The following is a 17985-nucleotide window of genomic DNA, read 5'->3' on the forward strand; positions in this document are numbered from 1 at the left end:
TGGACTTTCTTATTCATCAATAAGAATACAAGATTCCGGCGCTCTCAGGCAGGGCCCCTCACTATACTCTTCCAGGATTGTAAAACAATTCCTCAAGGGCCTTTTTTAAAGCGTTTCCTCCAGTGCATAAACCTCCACCGTTATAGTTGTTGAACATAGTGTTAGGACAACACATGAAGCCACCTTTTGAACCAATCCACAGGTCAGAATTAAAATTCCTCTCTTGGAAGACATCACTTTTACTAGCTCTCACATCAACGAAAAGGGTGAGTGACATACAAGCCTTCACCATCAAGGATCCTTTTCTCCAGTTCACTCCAAATGGGGTCAAACTTCGAACAAACCCTAAGTATATACCAAATGTCCAAATTTCCATCTGATTGAGCCAGTGATTTTAGGAATGTTTTTTCCTAATCCGCTAAAGGCTGCGGAAAAAGCGCTTCATTTGCTAGATGTAAAGAGATATCTAAAGTTTTATCTTCAAAAACGCATGACATACGAAATCGGACCAGCTTTTTGTAGCATTTGGAGAAGCAAGGAAAGGCTCTGCGGTTTCTAAGGAAACCATTGCTAGATAGATCGGATTGACTATACAATTTTGTCATGCCCAGGCAGGAAAACCTTTACACAGTAGGGTTAAAGCCCACTCTACCAGAGCGGTAACCACATCCGCAGCTCTGTTTGCTAGAGTACCCCTACAGCATATTTGCAGGGCAGCATCATGGTCCAGTTACCATACATTTACAAAGCAGCACTGCCTGGATGAGACAAACAAAACGAATACAGCCGTTGGACAAGCACTGTTAAGGCATCTATTCCATTAAGGTGAGCCTCTTTAGTTATCCCACCTTCCACTTGATAAGTATGTGATCAATACTCGCCTAATGTTATCATTGTTTTTATTGCTGTTCTTATTATAATTATTATTGTTCTTGTTATTATTCTCATTCTCAATACATATATATTTCTTTCTAATATTAGCTGAATGTAGCATAATTCCTGCTATTATGGATGTTATTGTTAAAATAAACAAAATTACTGCTCGCTATTCTAATTCAAGTATGTGAATCTATGCAAGATCCAATACTGGAGAAGGAAATTGGTTACTTACCTGTAACTATGGTTTTCCAGTATTGGTATTTTTCATAGATTCACATGTGACCCACCCTCCTCCCCTCAATTCTAAGACTATATACTTCACACTCGTACTAGAAAATCTGAGGGAAACAGCCTCTGTTGGGAGTGTTCTAGAGCTGTCGCCTGATGTAGTTCAGATTTGGTTATTCTTTTTTTTTTTTTAAATAAAAGAATATGGATGGGCTATAATAGTGCCTGTCTATGCCATTGAGGCCTAGTGTAGTACACTTACTGCAATGTATATTATCCCCAATTATATATCCCCTGGCCTCTCTTATCCTTCTCCCTCTCACTTAGAGGCAACTTTAGAACTCAGTGATTTACTTTATAAGAAAATAATATGGAACTACATTATTTCCTTTATGAGTAACTAACATGCCTTCCTACTGCTTATGTATTACAAAAAATGGCAGCTTTTGGAGAGACTGCATTCATTACACGTGAGATATGCTGTATCAGTTTTATTTTCTTGTGGTTTTGGTGAAAACAACTTGACATTATATTCCTGATAAACCACAGGCAGAGACAGTCCTTCCAGGTTCAGATTATCTACAGCTTTTGTCTGGCAGTTGAAAATCTAGGCCGTGTACCCCAGCTGTTTGTTGGCAGTCATGGCCAGGGCACAAGTGAAAGGGAGTCTCTTTCCTCTCTTTGACAAAGTCTCAGCAGGGCTCCCTTCCACCCTTCAGAGCACACTTAAGACTCGATGACAGACATTGTAAGGAGGTGCAGTTATATGGATGATGGGAGGAGGACGGAATATATAGAAATAGTTCAAAAGCTTGGGGAACAGCCACAGTTTGGGACATTCTTACTATCACAGAGGAAGTTAAGTCTTCAGGTTTTCTTAACTTGGGAGTTCAACAGTGTTTGGTAGATGACAAGTGCTTGTAGTTGTTTTCTATCTGTAATCTCTAATGCCATATGACTAGTAGGTAATAGCAAAAGACAAGAAATTATACGATTCTCAATCCTTGGTAGTTATCTTAACTTTATTGATCTTTTGTTTTTTTTACTGCGGACAGGCAGACATGTTAGACCAGGAGGCCGCCTTCTTACAGATCCAGGAAGCTAAGAACATGGTGGAGGAAGATCTGCAAAAGAAACTGGAGGAATTTGAGGATGAGAAGGAACAGCTACAACGATTGGCTAATTCAGCCAGCGCCCTGGAGAAAGATCTCGACCAGGTATGATATTGAACATTGCCCCAGTGGTAGTACTTTTATGTTGCATGAATTTCTTAAGAAAGTAGAGGCCAGCCCAGAGCTAAATAAGTAAAAACTAAGTGATCAACGGACTCCTTCATTATCACTGAAGGAGCACAGCCTTCATTCTGCGTCCTAGCCAAGCACCCACAAACCCTGTGTTATTCCTGTTTGCTGTTATCCTTTGCAGAATTGATTTTGATGCCCATCAAGTTCTGGTTACCTTAAAACCCAAATGTTTTTTCAGTCATATTTGCTGCTTAGTTATCACTTCTTGTCAAAGGACTTGTGGAGTTGTTTCGTGCTTAGCAGATATGGGGCATCCACCGAAAAGTGGGAGATGTCCTGTACACCCTATTTAGGGTGTATACATATGCTCATGAATCCACTCCAAGTATGGCAAACAAAACATCTGCAGTGAGCTGGCACATATAGGGCATTTCTTTGGAAAGCCTGAAACAATTTAGCATGCAGGATGACATTGATTTCTTTCACAAACTCTCCAGTGGCAGGTTTAAGGCGGTGAATAGGTAGACTGGTGAAGCGGGCACATCTCATCACCAGCAGTAGTATGGCATTTCTTACTGATGGGTCCTCCGCAGTTTTCTTCTATGCTGTTACTGACTGCGTCTGCTATAAGAGTGCTGAGTGGTGAATTCCTCATTTTAGCACTTGGAGCACCAGTGCTGGAAAGTGGGCCACAGCTGATGGAGAACAGGTTTCAGAGCGTAAAACAAAAGGGTCTTTGCTTATTGTAATTAATATCCGGATCAATAATTTGTCTTTGTTTTTGCCTTATGATATCATTGATATAGCTATTGCACTGTCTGAAGTTATGAATAGGAATGTCGAACTGAGATCTCAATATGGTTTGTTTTCACTAGGCTGCAAAGGTTGGAAAACATTTTTGGCTAACACATTGTGCATATCAAATGAGATTGTCAACTTGGAAGATTCTGCTTGCCCAACCAAGTCCTTTCTGCAGTCTTTGAGAACTATATACTTCTAGAAAATCCACAGATTGTCTCGAAAAATGACAGTTCAGCCCTTTTGCTGGAACCGTAACTGGACTTATTCTAAAGTGACTAGGATTTTTTCGGTAAACAAGGACACATAGAGCAAAAGTCTTAAGGGAATTAGGACCTTTGTAGCTGGCTAGTCCTGGTAATGATGTTCATAGATAAGGCAAGGAAAAAAACTGTTCTACTGTCTCTAATGTGTCTTTATTTCAGTGTTTACGGAACCCAATTGATGTACTTTGTGGGTGGAGCTGGTCAAAACACAGTAGTAATGGTAACCTTTCAAGGAATGGCAGTAAAAACATTTGAAGATGTATCATCATTCTGTGAACCCCAACTGTTGTTTACTGTCTGTCAGGCGACGCTTACCCTGCACCAGAGAGATCTGCAGCTCCAGGGTCTGCAGCAGGAGCATCTGGAACTGCTGAAACAGGTCACCCTCTCGCAGGAGGCACTGCACTCAAAGGAGCAAGCTCTGCATGATCTCCAGACCCGCTATGACGAGCTGGAGGCAAGACTGGAAGAGCTACAGTCCGATGTTACCTCGAAGGACGATGACATCCAATACCTTCAGAAGGAGAAGATTGTGCTGGAAGTGGCCTTGCAATCTGCTAGGGCAGAACAAGAGGGGCTTGGCGAGGGAGCCCAGCGCCTGGAAGAGGGTGCAGAAGCTGCCTCCGACATGATAGAGAAGCTCCGACAAGAAACAGCAGTGAAGACCAGCCAGGTAACACACCTTTGTTAAACTGGTTACTTGTGTGTTTAAAAAGCAGCCCGTTCATGTGTGTTTTTAAGTGCTACTGTTAGTCATTCACGTGGGCAGTTTCCATGTAAGATTATGGTGACAAATATTTTTGTACGCTCAGTCTGGATTGTTGCAGTTTAACTTAATTTGTGCTTTCTGCAAAAGACACAGTAATATTACAGTATAACTATAGTACAAGTGCAAGAATGTTATTTAGTTTAAAAATTTGGCTGGATCAGAGATTTACACTGACTTTTGTGCACAGTATGTGGTAAACTTTAAAACTGAATGCATCATGCACTATATTCATTATGTAGTTTTCTCCTCCCTTTTGGGAAGGATAAATCTCCAGCAGACCTATGATCCACCATCCAACTTAATTTCCCCGTACTTAAATTCATACATGCCTGATAGACAAGATATTTTTTTTCTTCTAGGGTGTTAGCTAATCAATCTGTCTTCCTGTCCAGCTTGGAAAAGGGTGAACCTTCTCAGTTGTCACAGATAATTGAAAAAGTTTGCTTTTCCTTTTGGATTTCAGTACTTCATTTCTGACATCACATTCAGTTAGACTTTTCAGCAGTGGCAAGATAACATCTGATAGACATATCTGCACCTTAAAAATGCTGAATTAATAGAGTATATGCTAGACACATCATTGCATGAAGGGCACAGTCAGCTCACTGAGAGTTTGGGATGATTGTAGATAACGTAGTATTTTGTAGCTACTGCAAATAAGAATTTTCAGTTATTTTAAGGACTTAGAGTCAAGGTTTATGTATTGCAATTTATTTACTTCTGAAAACACAGTAATAAACAAGAAAACAATATTTTGCACAATACTTGGGGGCAAGGACATATTATTAAAAGCAACCTATCATCAAACACCAGCTACATATCCAATAACATGTCCCATGAAGGGCCTCTTTCTTTGCATCAAATAGCAGACTAGTAGGGTCCTATTCTTCTTAGTTATTCTTCTTGCCAGGTTTGTCCCAAGCTGCTGCTAATTCAGCAAATGTCAGCAATTCTCCTAGCCCCACTGCAAATCTGTGCCTTCCTTTGTCAAACGAAATGAATATCTCCACTTCATACACATTGCATACTTCACAGCACCCTCTGTCAGTCCTTCCTTCGGCTTCCATATAAACCCTTGTACTATGGACCTTTGTCTTGTGGATTGAGCATAGGAAGTTATACTTTAATGTCCCCTATAACCAGCTGAATGAGTCCATTAATGATGGAACAGTCTTCATTCACCATCTCATTTATCCACTTATCCATTGCCTCCGCAGGGGCAAGGTTTTATTTTGATCAATTCTTCTTTGTAAGGAGTAAAACCTGAGACATGGAATACATAACATGCTCTTTTAGCGTGAACTCAGGCTTTATGGCATTGGCGAGCTGCTAAATCAGAGCTGTTTAGTAATGTAAATTAAGTACAAGATCTTGGATTGCGTGGGCTTTTGCAATTAGGATACCCTTTACTGTGACTAGATTGGAATATTCTCTCTCTTAAGGTGTTTGATGAGGTGGTTACAGGAGACCCTCGAGGATTTAGTTTTTGGTTTTTGAATGTGAGAATGTTTTGGATGAATCTTTTGTCTGGGCAGGTGGCTGAGGTTCCCATGAGGAACAGGGTCAAGACTGATTTGCGTATGGCTGGGTCCAACCTGGGGTGGCATAGTGAGCAAAAGAACGATGGATTAAACCCAGATTTGTGACTGGGGGTGAGTGTTTGCATTGTTCAGCACTCCGTCCATCATCCTTTTGTGTTGTTACAGGTGGCTGAATATTCCAGACAGGCTTTTCTTTAGAAAAAAGATTTTTCGTGGATTCAGTTTGTTCAGTGGAAGAATATCATTTTGGGTGATAATGTTTGCTGAGATTGATTATTTTTTGGTTCATGCTTTTGTATGAGTAAAACAACATTCTGGCCTATCCAAGACCGCTGAGGTATACCATAGGAGTTCAGCTTTGGCAGCTACTTGCAGCGAGCTTGCATTATCATCTTGGAGGTAGACATATTAGCAACACGTACTGGTGCACACTGATGTTTGGTAGTGGGAGGATAAATGATGTAGGTGATTGATTGGTGACATGCTGACACTGAATCCAAGTGTTTTCCCCTGCACCGGTAGGTGGAGAATCTGCAGCAGGAGAATGCTACTTTGAAGAAACAGACTCAGAAAGCAAAGGAGCAGTTCCTGCAGCAAAAGGTGAACACTTATCCTGCTTCAAAGCCATTGCAGAAGTGGGGAGAAGCAGCCGGAGAGGTAACTTTTGGCGCTTTATTTGCACCCTAGGTCATGGTGGAAGCTTACAGGAGAGATGCCAGCTCCAAGGATCAGCTGATCAGTGAACTGAAATCTACCAAGAAGAAGCTAGACTCTGAGCTGAAGGAACTGAGGCGAGAGCTGATGAGGCTGCAAGGGGAGAAGAAGGCTGTGGAGATGGACTATGCAAGGCTGCAAAAGGATGTGGTCGATGTCCGTCAACAGATGGAGGAACTGGAATCCCATCTACAGGCAGCGCAAGACGAGAGGGATGAAATGGAATCACAACTCCAGGTATTTCTAAAATATGAGTGGTGTATGAAGAGCATGTTAACACGTTAGGTTGCTGTGAAAACATGCTGTTTCATTTAGAAAATAGCGAAAAACAATTCAAAATAGCTTGTCAAATAGACCAGGATTTGTAATGTTTAATACCATTGTCTCCCTTTCATAGTCTTTGCGGTTTGATCGAGATCAGCTGACATCTCTTACTCAGGAAAATAGTTATTTAAAGCAGCAAGTGGAACAAATGCAGACCGAAGCCAAAAAGTACGTGATGTATCAATGTCTTCTGTGCTTGTTTTGTAGAGTCAGAATTTTAAGATTAAGTCTTCACAACAACAAATTGCTCTGTGCCCAGGACATGCAAAACATTACGGTTAATCTTTGTGTTCACATGTTTTTCATGAAATAATATTTTGACTTTACTGGTATTCTGAAATACCGAGATTGTGCAGCTGTGTTACAGCATCTAATGCACAGATTAATCAGTTGCCTGCGGGTGTACACCATGGTCACCCATGAGGTGGAGTTTATCTGGTCTTGAATTTTGCTACTGAATGTCACGAATAAGCAACACTGGGAATCTGTCTGCACATCTGTTAGTGCCCTGAATTGAATGGCCCTAATCAGGTACAAAACATATAGATGGGCAACAGCGATTACCAGGAATGTTTTCCACTGAGGTATTCTGAGTGACATCAGATAGACGAGGAGAGCGAGACCGGAGTGGTCTCTGGTGGCAGTCTGAACGCCCCTATTATTCACTGTTACCCATCCACAATTTTATGTTATGTATGATTCACCCATATCATCTGCTGCTGCTTGCAACGGCTGTGCAGGGGTGGATGCTGCTTTCAGCGGCTGTGCAGGGGTGGATGCTGCTTTCAGCGGCTGTGCAGGGGTGGATGCTGCTTTCAACGTTTGTGCAGGGGTGGAGGAGTCACGTGGGAGTTATTCATAACATGGCCTAACCTGCATCAGCCCCCGCTCCTTGTTACACCTGGTGTCCTGCCACCCACCTCAACCACCTTCTGGTTATCACAACCCTTCCTTCCCCAGAACAAATACTTGGCATACTGCCGCCATCCCACACTACCCTCAGCATTACCACCCCACCAAATAATAAAAAGTCTACCTGGTATCCTACCACCTACCCTCTGCATTCACCAACCCCATTCCCACCCAGATTTAAAGTAAAACCTGGAGTCTAGCTAACTACACTGCCTTTTCTCTAATCCACCCCCCCCCCCAAACGTTTTAATCCTCCCCTCTCCCCAATATACAATAGTAATGTCTGGTCTCCTGCCACCCACCGCCACTACCTTCGGTGACTTCCCTCCATTCCTGGCCCGAAGCTCTCCACTCTCCATCAAAGCTGAGAGCCACTGCTGCTCTGACAGCCCTAGTAAAGCGTCCTTTATGGCCTAGCAACAGGAGAAAACAACTGCTGTTTCCCTCTGTTGCTATGTCATGCCAATGAATAACCTGATTTAGAATCTGATATTCACACTAATGGTTGTTAGAGCGAGTCATACTTAACATTATGTACTACTCACAAATGTGTTTCAGTGCTCGCTAAGATATTGCCTGAAAAGGTTTTCTGATATTGATAAAAACTGCCTACCTCATTCAACAGTCCCCTTGAGGACATCTTGTAGCAAAGAGCATCTGCAGAACCTTAGTTGTTGATGAACATCCACTGATAAACTTATTTCCTTCCCACACAGAACTGTGCTTTTAAGTTCCTTTACCTTTGTTTTGCTGTATGTTGGTGTAGGAAGCTGGCTCTTTATATGATATATCAAAATTAGTTAAATTGTGCAAACAGTCCAGAGGTTCCCTTACTAGTGGGCAGGGGCTTTCTGTAGCAATCCCAAGGTGCTCTCTTAGTGAGTAGTGTAGTTGAGCAGCCTTAGGCTTATTGGAGGGGAGTGTTAAACATCTGCAAATACACACGTAACCAAAAAATAAGACACGTGACTCAAGAAGGAGATCCACACCAATTTGCAAAAAAAAAAACCAACAAGTATCTTTATATATGTTTAGTCCCCATAATCAATACGGTCAGGTAAGTAAGTTTTGCAAGAAAAATATTTGTTGATTTCAAAAGTCGACACCTAGTGCCGTTTTCAGATGTGGCAATGTTTAAGTAAGTGGGCAAGGATCAGGACCACACCAACAGGTCACACCGGGCAGCACTGGGGCGACAGGGTGCACAGGTCTAGTACGGCGTTGGGTGCCCGATGTTACTCAGTGGAGATCGATCCTGTCAAAAAGAGGCTGCAGGTTAGGACTGGGGGTCCAGTCGAGAGGAACGAACAAGTGGGTCCCAATCTTGAGATGCTCAGGGATGTGGGGACCCCTAGAGTCCTCCTCTCCACGGGCCAAGGGTGACCGGTGCAGAGGTATCTTGAGCATGGAGTGTTCTCCACCGGAGCACTCGCGGTTTAGTGGGCCTTCGTGCAGAGGCAGCAGGTGATATCAGGGGGTCCACAGTGGGCAAGTCCAAGGTGGGCTTTGTCTCTAGAGGGCTGGGGGAACACGCTGGCACCATTGGTCCACTGTGTCAGGCTGTGCGGCACAGGTGTAGTGGTGCTGTCAGGTGTCAGGTTTTCGACAGTCCGTATTCCTCGCAGTTTGCCTTGGGGTGAGTGAGAGATGCACATCAGGTAGCTCACCTTAGTGGTGGGACTGACCTGTTTGGGTAGACATACCTCTCTGAATACTAAATTTCCAGGTGCAAAATGGCCCCTAAGGCTTGACGGAAGCCAGGTCTGCATACCAAGGGCGGAAGGCTTCTTAGAACTCCTGTTTAAGAATCGACAAAGACATAGCATGGTCATATTTGCTCGTGCAGATATGTCCTCACATGTAATACAATGCATCTTGCCTTAGTGCTGTAAGGCCTGCTGTAGGGGTGACATATATATTACACACAATGTTAGGGGACATGGCACACAGGCTGTGTGGCATGTTGTGATTTCACTTTTAGCTTCACCAAAGCAGGCAGCCTGCAATGGGAGTCTGTATGTGCTAGGTGAGTTGTCCCCGAGGGTGGCACAATGCATGCTGCAACCCTTGGGGGACCCTCTTTTATGCCCATGCCCTAGGCACCAGGGGTACAATTTACTAGGGACTTACAGGGTGGCCAAAGATATTGCCATATGGGGAACAATTGCACAGTTTTAGGGAAAGAGATCTGTCACAGCAAATGGACATCTCTTAAGTGGCCTGTTGCAGACAGTAACCCTGTAAATGATAGGCGTTGCTGCACGATGACGGTGCAGTGGGTTACTGAATAAGAATTATAGGCCATTGGCATCAAATAGTTGCTTTCCTGCCATTGCAGCGCAGTATCTTAACAGGCCAGTGTACACAACCCAACCACTGATCATTTTTCTTTATGCTGGGATGTTACTCCTGATGCAGACCTGTCATGTTCATGGGTCCGAGTCTAGACCCTCTTACTCGTTGATAGTTACTTTGCTTTAACCTTTTTAGATCATAAGATTCCAAGCCCATTATAAATATTTGCATATCTCGAGTATTGCTGGTTTATTGCCCAGGATGCACTTTTGGTGAGATGCTCGTGGTACCACTAGGACACAATTGCTTTTCCAAATGATATGAGCATATTTGATTCAGAAAGCATCATGTCTTTGTTTGGTCTTTTTGCCTTTGGCACACTTTAATAAAGACTATGCTCTGTGAATTCCTGCCAATAAGGATAGATGCCTGGCAGGAACTGACAGGTAGAGTTTACTCTTTTCAGAAAGTAAAGTGAGATTTTAAAACGTCACTTATAAAATCAAATCAAGAAGAGGTTGGCAGACGTCTAGGTTTCTAGAACATAAAGTGGGAAGCTGGTGTCCCTTGAAGAGAGGAGTGACCTGGAGAAGTGTTGGAAGCTGGCTTGGAAAAGTAGTTTTAAAGTGTGTGATCCCTACATAAAATACGTTCCAAAACACACACATTCAATTATTCATGATGATGACAATAGAGGTCATTCGAGTCCAACGTATTGTAGTTTACAGTTTTCTCGTAGAAGGTGCACAGGTCAAGATTTTGTTTAAAAAAAAAAATCATTAGGATTTCGATTTCAAATTTGAAGAGCAGTGTTATACAAATTGTGTGTTATAAGTTTGTATTTCTCAGCCATTTAACATTAAAGGGTAAGGTAGTAGTCCATGTATGCCCTCATTGGCTGACCTTAAGCCAGCCAATGAGGGAAGGCAGCAGCCCCAACCCTCCTAGGACCTCTGAGACTTCCTTGTCGGAGCTGCTGAGGTAAGTTCTTTTTTTTTTTTTTTTCTTTTTTTTTTTCTTTTTCTTTTAACAACGGTGCTTGTGTGTATGGATGTATGTGTATTTTTTAGTGAGTGTTGTGAATGGGTGTGTGAGTGCGCGTGTGAATGAATGGGTGTGAGTGAGATGTATGTGTGCGTGTGTATACTACCCCCTCACCCGCACCCTCCCTCTTAAAATTACCAGCGGCCACTGTCGCTTCTACCTCAACTGTTTCGAGTTCTGAAGATCAAGAGTGACTGAGCTCGAGTCAAAATAGAAGCTTTGGATTGGGCCAGCAGAGTGTGTTACTTGAGCATCTGCTTCTTTAAGAGGATCTTCTGTCGCAGCAGCAGCGCAGGGTTCTGCACCCTGGCCTGTGCATTCTACACCTTCTTGCATGGAGATGGATTAGCATTCTTGTTTAAATGACCAATTGCGATGTGTTTTCTTAAGGATTTAGTTCATATTTTCCCACTCAAATCTTTTGTGATGCTGCAGTGCGACCTTAATTTGGTTCTCATGTTCCTTAGGGTTACCCCAGTTGAGCCAATGAACAGCTGCCCTTTGCGTATCCTCACTCTTAAAACAGTCTGTCACATGATTGAACTGCAGGCTCTGTCTGTTCGTCATCCATACACCACCTTTTTTACCAAAACAAACTGAAGCTAAGGACCATAGCGGTATTTCTGCAGAAGGTTATGACTCCCCTTCATATCGGCCAGTCCATCACTCTTCTGGCATTCTTTCTTCCACCTCATCCCTCGAAAGGGGAGGACTCTATCGCTTGCACCCCAAAGAGCCCAGAGTTTTTACATCAGTCATACCAACGACTGACGGGTGGATGACCTGCTCTATGTGGGGTTCTCTGGGGTGAAGAACGGTAAGGCAGTGCAGAAAAGAACGATATCACGGTTGATAGTCTTCTTTATTAAGATCTGCTGCGCACTGGCCAAGAAGCAGCTTCCAGAGAATCATACGGCTCATATAACAAGCGCCAAGGCTGCTACCACTGTGTTGGCACGCTGAGTACCTGTTCCGGACATCAATTAGGCCGCAATGTGGGCATCAGTTCACAAAGCACTACTGCCTTTGTAGCCATGTCTGGTGGGAGGAACACTTTGCCCATTAAGTCCTGCTGGACTTTTTGGTTTGTGCCATTACCTACCACTTTTGGAGCTAGACTGCTTTGGTATGTATTCACAAAGTGAAAAATCTGGAGTTGAAAGTATCCATCAGAAGAACACATTAATTACCTTTGGTGCGCTCCTTTTGGTGATTACTTACTACAGTTGCATATTCTGCACTGCCCTCCCGCCTCCCTGTTCTGTGGAATGGTCTCTTTTTCTAACTGTAAAAAAAAGTCATTATCTAGAGCAGTGGTTCCCAACCTTTTGACTTCTGTGGACCCCCACTTTATCATTACTGGAACCCAGGGACCTCCACTGAATCATTATTGGAATACGGGGAATCCCCCACCGAGTCATTACTGGGAGCTGGGGATCCAGGCCTAAACATTGCCCATGATTTGAAAACCAAAACCATACACAAAAAATACAGGAACAAGCATTCATCAAACACACAAATTATAACACATTTTATTTAATTTGCAAACAAATATAAATAAAAAATGTAATTTTAATAGGAAAGTTGGAGCTTTTGTAAATTCTACTGAAGCCACATGGTCCATGCTATATTCTGTTAGAAGCACCTGCACGGCTCCCACAAATCAATATGAGGATACTAATTTAATTTTTAGCATCCAATTTCAAATTTCTTGACATTTATAGTCCGTTTTAAACTTTTCAGCTGTACATTTTGCCACTTTATTTATATACACTTTAATAATCTGTTAATATTTCATTTTCTAAGCAGTCGCGGACCCCCAGAGGTCCCCGAACCACAGGTTGGGAGCCACTGATCTAGAGATCTACTCGCTGTCACATCTGTTCAATTACTGTTCCCCACATCACAGGTCACAGACAGAATTAAAGAAAGAAACTGACATCAGCACGCAGGCATAGTGCTAATATGTGGCTTCTTCTGGGGTGGGACTAAGCAAATCCTCCCCACATGACACCACCTGCTGGCACGCGGGAGCAGAGCCGAGAACAATCTTCAAATCCAGTCTGGCGCCTTGGGGGTATTTACAATGTGAAGAATCTGTTGTTATATAGACTATCCACCAGAAAGATTGTTCACAAATGTAACGAACTTATTCTTTTTTTTATCACAATCACTTCCTATGTTAGAAACAGCAAAGTCTCTTTGAGCCTTGCTCTCCTGAATCAAGTAATGTGGAATTCCAATGTGACTTTCTTTATTGGGCATCTAGTGTTGAATCACAGTTTGCTCATTGGTTCCTATCTAAACCGGTCCCTTTCTCTTCACTCTTGTGAAGAGGTGTTCTAATTTTACTCACTAATTGTATTTGGGGGTTCGGTGTAATCATCTTGCACCAGTTTTTCCTAGACCGACAATTATCTTTTTGAACTCCACATGCATTTCCTGCAAATCAGAAGAAATTCTCAAATTCAATAAATTGTGTGTGTGTTTCTTCATGTTGTGTAGGTATTTAATTTTCTGAAAATTACACGTTTTCATTTGCCTTGTGAATATATGGGCTTCATAGGCTAAATAGACATTTGGGGTCATAGTACAATCCCTAAATCTATTTTTTTCTTTCTGTTTTCCATGCAACATACATCTACTCTTCAGCTGAGGGGTCAGAGAAGCCTAAAGATTTAAATGTAACAGATATTGGTTTTTATGTGCCTTCCTCAGTTTTGCATACAGTGTCTAATGGGGGATTCAGAGCTTCCCACTGTGGACAGCATAGTAACAAATGTAGTTTACACCTGAAATCATAACATACCTGGTTTACATAAGTGCCCCTGTTTTTGTATGCATGTCCTAACTATTAACAAGGGTCCTAGGATGTGAACCCTTTCTCCAAATAGAGTTTCAATTTGTACAACTGTGTGTCGAACCGAGAAGAGCAAGCAATACAGGCATTACCTGAAAGAACGTTCTCTGCGTTCTTTGGCCATGTACTGTTCAATGGCAAGTAGACTTCCATAGCAGTACAGAGCCATGGCTCCTCCATCAAATATTGATCTCTGAGACATGCTCATATAGGCAGTAGATGCCATCTTAAAACAACTGCTCCAACAAAGAGAAATGTGGTCTTTCCACCATGCCATCCATCTTGAGGTGTAAAACTGGGACAGTCTGAAATGTGCTCTGGTGTGTTTGTGTTTTTTCCTTGTTTATTACAGCCTATATAACTGCATTGTGGGTCTGTACAACAGATAAGATGAAATACAGTTAAAAAAAGACGCAGCATGGACGTCCCATTTCAGTCTTGAAGCAGGGAAAAAGTAGTAACAACAAATGAGACCTCAGGACTTTCCAGTAGGGTAGTAGGCTAGAAAGCAGATTTATTTTCTTCTAAGAATTAGTTCCTGGTTCCGACTTTTTTAATTTGAGCAAATCCTGCAGGCTTGAAAGAAGAGTAATGTGAAAAGTGTGTAGCTATGGTGCTACAAGGCTCGATATTTAAGCCAAGGTTTTCACTGATCTACTGTTGTGTGAAGGTGTTCGCATGGAGAACAACTGTGAAGTGACTTAAAGAGTCATGTCATTTCAGAGCTATCACAGAGCAGAAGCATCGAATGAAGCGCCTAGGGACCGATCTGACCAGTGCTCAGAAGGACATGAAGGTGAAGCACAAAGCCTACGAGAATGCAGTCGGGATCCTCAGCCGCCGCCTCCAGGAGGCTCTAACAGCAAAGGAAACTGCTGAAGCTGAGCTCAACCAAATGAAAGCTCAAGTGACCGAAGGAGGAGACAACCAGGCTTTTCAGGTAGGTAGAGGATTCAGCTGAACCTTTCTTTTGATTGCTGTGCTGAGGAAAGCGCAGAGCTGCAAAGTGTTCCACTCATGTTGATTTTTATTTTTTATAAGCCCGGTTTAAGACTGCCTTAAGCTTTTCAAAACAATGTAGTTCGATGGCATCTGTCGCTGTAGATACGCATGTTTTGCAATAGCTCGCCATCTGGTGTTGGGCCGGAGTGTTACAAGTTGTTTTTCTTCGAAGAAGTCTTTCGAGTCACGGGACCGAGTGACTCCTCCTTTTGTCTCCATTGCGCATGGGCGTCGACTCCATCTTCGATTGTTTTTTTTTCCGCCATCGGGTTCGGACGTGTTCCTGTCGCTCCGAGTTTCGGAACGGAAAGATAGCTAATTTCGGAAGATTTTCGTCGGTATTGTTGCGTTCGGGATCGGCGTAGTTAGATTCAACACCGCATCGAAGATCGAAGAGCTCCGGTGCCCTTCGGGGTAGTTTTTCGATCCCCGTCGGGGCCTGGTCGGCCCGACCGCGTGCTGAAGAACGCCGATGGAACGGACCCCGTTCCGTTTCTGCCCCAAATGCCACAATAAATACCCCTATACAGACCAACACTTGGTCTGTAACCTGTGCCTGTCACCTGAGCACAGCGAAGACACCTGCGAGGCCTGTCGTGCGTTCCGGTCCCGAAAAACTCTCCGAGACCGTCGAGCCAGAAGACTTCAGATGGCGTCCGCGCCGACAGCCCACCGGGAGTTCGAGGAACAAGAAGAGGAGGGATCCTTTTCGATCCAAGAATCGGACTCCGAAGGATTCGACGATACACAAACCGTGAGTAAGACGTCGAAAACCACACAGAGGAAGATTTACAAGGCCCAGGGGACGCCACTGCCATCAGGCCATGGCTCCACCCATAAATTCGGTGACCGACCGTCGGCACCGAAAAAGGCCCAAACAGTGCCGAGATCGTCCGACTCCGGTCGAGACACCGGCACGCAGCCTTCTCGGGACCGAGAAAGTACTGGAGACAAGCCCCGACACCGAGAGGCTGGTGTGGACACGGCTCGACGCCGAGACAGCGGCACCGAAGAAGATCGACGCCGAGAGGTTTCGGCCCCGAAAAAGAAAAAAGTCACCTCGGAGCCGAAAAAACACGCAGACAGGGTTTCGGTGCCGAAACAAACTGCAAGCGACCCAGCATCAGGCTCTTATACAGAAGAGCACTCGCTAAACTCACAAATGCAAAAGCATAGGTTTGAGGAAGAGCTACAATCAACTGATGTGGACCATACGCAAAAGCGTATTTTCATACAGCAGGGGACAGGAAAAATAAGCACCCTTCCCCCCATTAGAAGAAAGAGAAGGTTGGAGTTCCAAACTGAACAGACACCACAACCAAAAGTGGTGAAAAGAGTTACCCCACCACCCTCTCCTCCGCCCGTGATTAACGTCTCACCCGCACGAACTCCATCACACTCCCCAGCTCACACCACCATAAGCCAGGGTGACCAAGATCAAGACGCATGGGACCTATACGACGCCCCAATGTCAGATAACAGTCCGGAGGCATACCCTACGAAGCCATCTCCACCAGAGGACAGCACCGCGTATTCTCAAGTGGTGGCTAGAGCAGCACAATTTCACAACGTAAGCCTCCACTCAGAACAGGTCGAGGATGATTTTTTATTCAACACACTCTCCTCCACCCACAGCTCATACCAAAGCCTGCCTATGCTCCCTGGTATGCTCCGGCACGCAAAAGAAATCTTTAAGGAGCCGGTCAAAAGTAGGGCAATCACACCAAGGGTGGAAAAAAAGTATAAGGCACCTCCTACAGACCCGGTTTTCCTCACTACACAGCTGCCACCAGACTCAGTCGTTGTAGGAGCAGCTAGGAAAAGGGCCAACTCTCACACATCTGGAGATGCACCACCCCCAGATAAAGAAAGCCGCAAGTTCGATGCAGCTGGTAAGAGAGTCGCAGCACAAGCTGCAAACCAGTGGCGCATCGCGAACTCTCAGGCACTACTTGCGCGCTATGACAGAGCCCACTGGGACGAGATGCAACATCTCATTGAACATCTGCCCAAGGACTTACAAAATAGGGCAAAACAAGTGGTTGAGGAGGGACAGACCATTTCCAACCACCAGATCCGCTCCTCCATGGACGCTGCAGATACAGCTGGCCGGACAATTAATACATCTGTAACTATCAGAAGGCATGCATGGCTCCGAACGTCTGGATTTAAACCAGAGATTCAACAAGCAGTTCTCAATATGCCTTTTAACGAAAAAGAACTGTTCGGTCCAGAAGTGGACACAGCGATTGAGAAACTCAAAAAAGATACGGACACTGCCAAAGCCATGGGCGCACTCTACTCCCCGCAGAGCAGAGGGAATTACAGCACATTCCGTAAAACACCCTTTCGAGGGGGGTTTCGGGGTCAGAGCACACAAGCCAGCACCTCACAAGCAACACCGTCCAGTTACCAGGGACAGTATAGAGGAGGTTTTCGGGGACAATATAGAGGAGGGCAATTCCCTAGAAATAGAGGAAGATTTCAGAGCCCCAAAACCCCTACTACTAAACAGTGACTCACATGTCACTCACCCCCTCCACACAACACCAGTGGGGGGAAGAATAAGTCATTATTACAAAGCATGGGAGGAAATCACTACAGACACTTGGGTTCTAGCAATTATCCAACATGGTTATTGCATAGAATTTCTACAATTCCCTCCAAACATACCACCAAAAGCACAAAATTTGACAACACACCATTCCAATCTCCTGGAGATAGAAGTGCAGGCACTATTGCAAAAGAATGCAATCGAATTAGTGCCAAACACACAAATAAACACAGGAGTTTACTCACTGTACTTTCTGATACCAAAGAAGGACAAAACGCTGAGACCAATCCTAGACCTCAGAGTAGTGAACACTTTCATCAAATCAGACCACTTTCACATGGTCACACTACAAGAAGTATTGCCATTGCTAAAACTACACGACTACATGGCAACTTTAGACCTCAAGGATGCTTATTTCCATATACCAATACACCCATCGCACAGGAAATACCTAAGGTTTGTATTCAAGGGAATACATTACCAATTCAAGGTACTGCCTTTCGGATTAACAACCGCACCAAGAGTCTTTACCAAATGTCTAGCGGTAGTCGCTGC

At 43.9% G+C, this 17985-nt stretch overlaps 1 protein-coding gene across 2 annotated transcripts in view; it reads left to right on the plus strand.

Annotated features, from left to right (window-relative positions):
- GOLGA3 (golgin A3) overlaps nt 1–17985 on the plus strand; it is a 133123-nt gene that overhangs the window by 79979 nt on the left and 35159 nt on the right. For both annotated transcript variants that reach the window (XM_069215266.1, XM_069215265.1), the window contains 6 exons: nt 2163–2324; nt 3720–4088; nt 6248–6325; nt 6413–6676; nt 6837–6931; nt 14598–14814. In XM_069215266.1, the coding sequence (XP_069071367.1) occupies nt 2163–2324; nt 3720–4088; nt 6248–6325; nt 6413–6676; nt 6837–6931; nt 14598–14814 (1185 nt within the window). The remainder of the gene's footprint in view (nt 1–2162; nt 2325–3719; nt 4089–6247; nt 6326–6412; nt 6677–6836; nt 6932–14597; nt 14815–17985) is intronic.

This window comes from Pleurodeles waltl, chromosome 11 (assembly GCF_031143425.1).
Source record: "Pleurodeles waltl isolate 20211129_DDA chromosome 11, aPleWal1.hap1.20221129, whole genome shotgun sequence".
NCBI classification, from domain to species: Eukaryota; Metazoa; Chordata; class Amphibia; order Caudata; family Salamandridae; genus Pleurodeles; species Pleurodeles waltl.